Source organism: Gavialis gangeticus, unplaced genomic scaffold (genome assembly GCF_001723915.1).
Source record: "Gavialis gangeticus isolate Ggan-Ray unplaced genomic scaffold, GavGan_comp1, whole genome shotgun sequence".
Taxonomy (NCBI): domain Eukaryota; kingdom Metazoa; phylum Chordata; order Crocodylia; family Gavialidae; genus Gavialis; species Gavialis gangeticus.
The window spans coordinates 10,831,707-10,838,520 of record NW_017729004.1 but is presented as its reverse complement, the minus strand read 5'-3'; the positions used below and the strand labels follow the sequence as shown (position 1 = coordinate 10,838,520).

At 47.7% G+C, this 6,814-nt stretch overlaps 1 protein-coding gene across 1 annotated transcript in view; it reads left to right on the top strand.

Annotated features, from left to right (window-relative positions):
• Positions 1–996: 996 nt before the first annotated feature.
• PLCD1 (phospholipase C delta 1) overlaps positions 997–6,814 on the top strand; it is a 104,811-nt gene continuing 98,993 nt past the window's right edge. The window contains exon 1 of the mRNA XM_019508085.1: positions 997–1,312. Within this exon, the coding sequence (XP_019363630.1) occupies positions 1,279–1,312 (34 nt within the window). The 5' untranslated portion in view covers positions 997–1,278. The remainder of the gene's footprint in view (positions 1,313–6,814) is intronic.

The window sequence follows — 6,814 nt, the reverse complement described above, 5'->3', positions numbered from 1 at the left end:
CCCCTCCTGGATGTGTGCCAGAATAATTTTCTCGAACATAATTTTTGTTACAATGGCTTGTTTCACTTTGCTGGCTTTAGCTCTGCCCATATTAGATGCAGTTTTTCAGCATCCTGGTATAGCTGTACCTGCAATCTACACTAGCCCAGACCTTAGTATGCTTCAAGGTAGTAGCACTACAGTAGCAGTAAGTCAGGGGTGAATTAAAAAAGCAAGAATGTAGACTAAACATCAGACGAAATGGCTTCTGTAAATGTGTAACAGACTGCCAAAGATAATGTTGGCAGCCTGATTGTGAGCTAAAAAACTAGACAAAGACCATATTATTGACAGTACGTTCAAAGGGAACATTAGATTCCTGAAAGAGAAAGAACAGTTTGGTTACCGGAGGGGAAGGGATGAGAAGACTAAATACAGTTTTTCTCACTGTGTCACCTCTGCTGCAAGGTTTCCAAGCTTCAGTGACAGCTCAGGAGCTGCCCAGATATATACCCGCTGATGGACTTGCCCAGTAACTCTTATGAACAGTACATAAATAGCTTTATGCCCTTTACAGAGTAAAGCCTTGGGACTGCACAAGTTTCTTTTACTTTGCACCTCTCTGTCTAGACCGCTTCTTCCCCACCCTATGTTTTTGGCTCTGCGTGGAGAGCCTTTGTGGTCACAGTCTATTTCTGCCATGGTCAATTTATTACACGCACATTTGCTTCTTCTGTGTGACAGTAATCTCTCCTGACAAGCCCTTCAAATCTTTGTCTCTGAGTCCTGGTTTCTGTAAGTTCCTGCCCTTACTGTGGAGTCCTTTGGGGCAGTTTTTTGGCTTCCACTTTCTTCCGTGAGCCTTAAATGAGAGGGGCCGACAGCAAATGAATGGGTGTTTGTATCAATCTGAGAAAGGAGGCAACAGCCACAGGCACACAGCTGGGATGGGCGGGTGGGTGGAGAGGGCTGGTGCTTTCAACTGCAGGCAGGGACATGAGAGCTGGGAGGGGCCTGGGCTGTGTGCGGAGCAGGCACTGGACTGCCGGGCTCCGTCTCTGCCGCACACAGCAGCTCTCTGCCGCAGGGGGGGAATAGATGAGGTGTCTTTGCAGAGCAGAACACCCACACAAGGAGCAGAGACGAGGATGAGCTGCAGAAACTAGGTGTTTCAACTTCCTGGACCAGTCAGTGGAGTAAACTTGACAGGTCGGGCTCCCCCACCCAGCCACCTCCAAACATCTGGGCACATCTGGGTCTGGAGCTCCTTGCTGCTGCTTCCTGCCTGCATTTACCACAATGGAATTTAATGGCTGTTTCTCTTCTTGCAACAGTAAGTCAGTAATGGGACCGTACAGCATTTTCAGTGCTCCTTCTGACTCATCCAGGGGGAGAGTCTCGTGTGTGAATGTGTGTGTGTGCACGCATGTGCATGTATGACACTGTGTATGTACAAAAAAACCTTTATATGGAACCAATGAAGCATGAAACTAATATTACAATGACATACGCTTGCTCAAATGTCACACCAGGGAAATAAGTGTTCTTCCAGTTTTACTGGGGCTATTTTTATATGTTGGAGGGCGTTTCATGTGCTAACATAAAGGCAAAAATCTAAAAAATGTATGATTCTGATCTTCCCTTCGGGGCACACTCATCTTTCTTCGTTGTGAGAAGGAGAAACTATCTGTCAAATCCTTAGCTGGTGCAAACTAGCATAGCCCCGTTGCCAGCGGAGGAGCTATGACAGTTTATGCCAGCTGAGGATCTGCCTCCCAGGTACCGTAAACACATTTTAAAAACATATCTAAAAATAAAAGACTCTTCCTGCCTTCCAGTGAGTGCATTTGTCTCGGATGGTATATCTGGGTTGCTTGCCTGATAAACAGGATACTCTGATTCCCTCCCTTAAGTTTAAAGTGTCATTCTGTTACCCCTTCTCCTTATTTTGTTCTCCATAGTGAACAGAAACAGCTAAACACCATGCAGATCTATGGATAATGCACTGTAATGAGAGACTGTGCTGCAGCAATAATTGAAAGAACTTAACTGCCTTTCTTTTTCTTAATGGGTGGATGCTCTCTTATTATGATTTACTATAAACTGAAATGAGTATAAACATAGATATCGAGCTGCCTTGCATATCTATGGCATGCAATAGGACCAGTCATCATCAGAGACAGAAATCTGAGGAAATCTCCCAGGCTCAAGAAATCTGTCCTGGGACTTTCCCAGATGTTAGCAGTTCATCAGCGAGGTAGAATGGAGGTTAATGTTCATCATTCTTCATTATGCTGCTCATTAGGGAAAAGAAAGCTGAGAAATTCATCTGGAACTATTAGAATTATTCCCATTCTGACTTGTAGGTCATGGTTTAAATGAATACTATTTCATCTTCTGGGGTCAGGAATTGGCAGCTGGTTGTTAGAAAAGTTTCCAGTGGCTCTTTGGCATCCTACACTTCCATGAGAAAAGGCCCTTTCATGCATGCAAACAAGCATTCCAAATTAGCCTGATGAGTAAAGTTACCCACGTGCTTCTCTCTTTGTAGGATCATGTTCTTGATACTTAACTGCTGAAAAAGATTTAAGCTGTGTGTATGTAGAAGTGTCAGTCATTTGGGCACTGTGGTTATAGGGTTGTTGTAAAAAAATGTTTCTAAACCTGTGTTCAGTGTCGAGGAGGAGGATGGGGGTGATGAGATGATAATGTATCTGGTATATCACAATGTTAAAGTAATCTGGCAAAACAACACAAAGAGAGGGTCAGCAGAATGAGCTGGGAAAACAGTTCTGAGCTTGGCAAGGAATCCACTGCTACTACTTATAACAGCCAAGCGATCTTCCAAACTGAAAGAGCAGGCATACTGTAGTAAAACCATATGACAAGTTATTGAATGTGCTTGGTGAAGGAATACAGGCTGCTTTGCTTGAGACAGGTCTGAGTCTTGGGGTGACAGCTGAATGCAGCTGGTCAAGTTTGCAGTCAGTAGTAACAGGGTAGCCTCACTCCTTTAACCTGTCTGTATTTCATGCTTTGCATTTGTTTGGTTCAGCCACAATGAGATCTCCTCTTTTTGCTTGTTCTGCAAATTGCCCTTCATTTTTCTTAATGTATTGTGCATAAATCTGCAGGGCTCTGCAACCAATTAATTGCTTCTCTTATGCTTCCTCATATTTGGCATATCATTCAGCCTGTGCCCCCCTTTATTACGTAATGGATAATTATCATTCCCAAGTTCATTGGCTCAGACATGAAATGCGTCATCTCTGAAAACCCACAGTCATGGTCAAGGAATGCCATGGTGTTCTGCCGAAGCAAAGCATCTGGGCTGAGACTCAGCTGTTGAAGGGTTACAATATTTCTGAAATCCTCACTGAATGGTCCAGTTTCTTGCTTTGCACATCCTTAGCAGGGCTCTGAGCATTTTATCCGTGCTGGTTTAAACTCTCAACCTGGAAGCCCCCCCCGTCAATCCTTAAGTGACGTTCAAATTGATTTTGTGGCATGGGACAGACTCCTTTTAGAGTTGAGCATCACTGAGTAAAAGGGGTCCTGATGGGTCATCTGCCCCCTCCCCATATCTCCCCAAAGGTTTAGGGGTCAATCCCAGGAGCTTTTTCAACTCCATGTGCTCCTTTCCTTTTTCATGTCCTTGTGACAAGGTATTATTTAGCAGATTCATTGAAACCTGACAGGACTGCACTGTGAGTACTTCTGCTATAGCCTTGAACTTGTGATTTCTGGGCTGTAGACAAGGCACCTCCTTAGCACCCATGCTACTCTAGCTACTGTTTCCTTGAGGTGAAAGGGTAGCATGAGGACTCCTTTGAGACTTGCCGTGAAAATGAAGAGCATTAGACTAGAAACCCATACATCACTACCTTCCAGAGGGGCGCTGAGCAGTAGTATCAGCAGCGATGGATCAGGTCCAGGATCAGGGCCGCAACTGGACAAAAATAAATGGGACAACAATTCAGGCAGGGCAGGGTGTGGAGGGAGCGGCAGGATGGCTGCTTGGGCGAAATGGGTTTGAATGAGGAACCCAAAGCGGGGGAAGGAGGATACCTGGTAGACTGGGAGGCTGCTGCATGCAAAGGAGCAGCAGAAGGGAAGAAAGAGAACAGGAGGAAGAGAACTGGCGGTGAGAGGGAATGAGAGCAGAGGAAGAGATGAGACCAAGAAGGGCATGGGCGCCCAGGATGAGGAGCTGAGGTTTCTGCACATAAATGTCAGGTCTGGGAGGCAGAGCAGCCAAGGATGCTGGGCCAGAGGACAAGGTCCTTGTCGAAGCAAGAAGTGATTGTGACATAATCGTGTCACCCATGGTAGCGCAGGAGCCACAGAGGAAATGCTCTTAAAGAAGCCAGGCCAGTTTACTTTCCCAGCTTTTCGTAATTCTACAAGTTAACAGACCTATTTTTAAAAACGCACACCGGAGAGTGGAGAAATGCTAATGTTTCCTTACCAGATCACTGGCTTCAAAACTTTTCTTCCAGTTTCAGTGCTTTTAGAGACTCAATGAGATCAACAAAAAACAAGTCATGCTTGACATTGCTAGAGCGCAGGGGGAAAATAGAGGTCTTGTCATGCTTTCTTAGAGTTAAAATATATCTGAACAGTTTTAATCTAACACTTAATGGCAACCAGAATTTATTTTTGGATTGCAGATAACATCTCAGTGCCAAAGAGTCTTGCTGGGAAAGGTTACGAGCAGTTTTAGAAAAAGCCTATGCAACTTGCCTTTGACTATTGCTCTCGCTATAAATAGATTATCAGTGTAATATGTCTAGAAATGTGTCAACAATATTTTCCCAGCGAGTGGGCTGAATGCAACATTGTCACTGTGCACTGGTGACTGTTGACACCTTGTCATTTCTACTCGAGGGGCATCCTGTTGTCCTGACACAACATCCCCCCTTCCCTTCTCACCCCAGGTACTGCACCAGCAAGTAAGGTATTTCACGGGTAGGTTTATTTGTGTGCATTCAGCTTTGAAGCTGAACTTGACTGTGCACAATGATGGGGGAGTCGGTATCCTGAGGTCTGGTTTTCATTTCCTAATTCAACTGAACTTCAGTCAAAACTGCAGTTTCACATAACTCCCAGCCAAAGCCACGCATAGATCCCAGGCGTGCATGGAAACCCTTGTCCCAAATCCACCGAAAGATTTCTGAATCCTTCTGTGAACAAAGGCTACGTTTCAAGTTGGCGTTAAAATCCAAAGGCAGGCAAACATTTTCCAGCTTTACCCTGAAGTTTTGAACTGCAGCCATGCTCTAAATCTGATCTGGAGGAAAACATCCTCATCCTCATGTATTGGTAGGGCAGTAGTGTCCAGGAGCTCTGGGAGCACCTTTATGTTAGGGGCTGTATGAACACAGGACGAACAGATGGTGCCTTCCCCAGGGATAAATATAAGACAAGAGCCAGCCAATGGACACAGAAACTCGGTGGTGCAGTATGAGGAGACAGCTTTATCAGGATGCTGAAGGGTGGGCTAAAATACTAGCTGCTGTCAAGTTTGCATGCATCCCAGCGAAGGACAGCGCTAGAGATGGATCTGAATGAAAACAATGAAATGATTTTGCAGGGGTGTATGGAGAATACGTGGGCAGGCCTTCATCATAGGACACATCTATCAGCACTAACACCCCTAAGCCACGTGTTAGCTTGGGGGCGGGAAAAATATGGCCTGCGGGCCAGATTTGGCCCACCAAGCACTTTCATCTGGCCCGCTGGGCCCCCCAGCAAATTATGCCCTGCTAGTGCTGCCATCTCTGTTTGAATCTATTCCAGGACGTGTCCAGAACGCCAGTGTGCCCACGACATACAATACAAACATGCCTACATGCTTGTGGATATCAGTTATGGATTACAGTGTGCTGACTACGTCAGGAAGGCGAATGCACATAACAATTACATTTTAAAAACCCACTGGACTACTGCATAAAGCAGATTCAACATTTAATATTTATTTTAATGAATGCCGCATCATTTCTCTCCCAGGTGACTCCCAGCAGTCTCCTGGAGATGTATAGTAAATTCCTGGAGACTCCAGGGCAGTCCTGGAGAGCTGGCAACCCTATGTCCCACCCAGCCCTTCTGCCCACAAGGGTGAGAGTACATGTACATGCTGCCCCCAAAACATACCCTATTGCCTGACTCCCACCCTCATGGGTGCAAGGGCTTGGCCGGCCAATGTGCAATTTCTGTGCGTAGCTGCTGCTGCAGCTCCCAGGACCTGCTCCGCTTCCCTGGTCTCTTGCTTGCTCCCACCCAGCTGCAGCGGGGCCCTGGCTGCAGCTGGGCAGGAGCACGGAGCGTGGGGCTGGGGGCAGCGCCGAGCCCACGCCCATGGGGAAAGGGGTGGCAGCAGTGCGGAGTTGGGGTGGGTAGCATGTGGGTGCAAGGGAGAGTGCACTACACTCCCGTGGTGTGCAGCCCCGCCAGGCGGTGGCAGCAGCAGCAGGTGGGGCACTTAGGGTGCAGGCACCCGGCAGGGTGCAGCTCTGGCCACTGCTGCACATTGCAGCGAGGGGCCAGCCTGTATCGCTGGCGCTCCGCACCACTCACGCGCAGCCCCTGCACTCGCCCAGCAGGGAGGGGAGCCCCGGGTGCTGGAGCCGGCGGCCTTCCCCGCAGGGGCTGCACTGCAGGGGAGGAAAGCCCCAGGTGCCTTCCCCTGTGGGAAGGGTGCATCTACACACACAGGGGGGGTGTCCCTACACCCTCCAACCTCCCACACACCCACACTGTGCCCCCGCAACCCCCCACACATACACAGCCCTATGCCCCCGACACACATGGCCACACCCCCTCACAAATCCCCCTG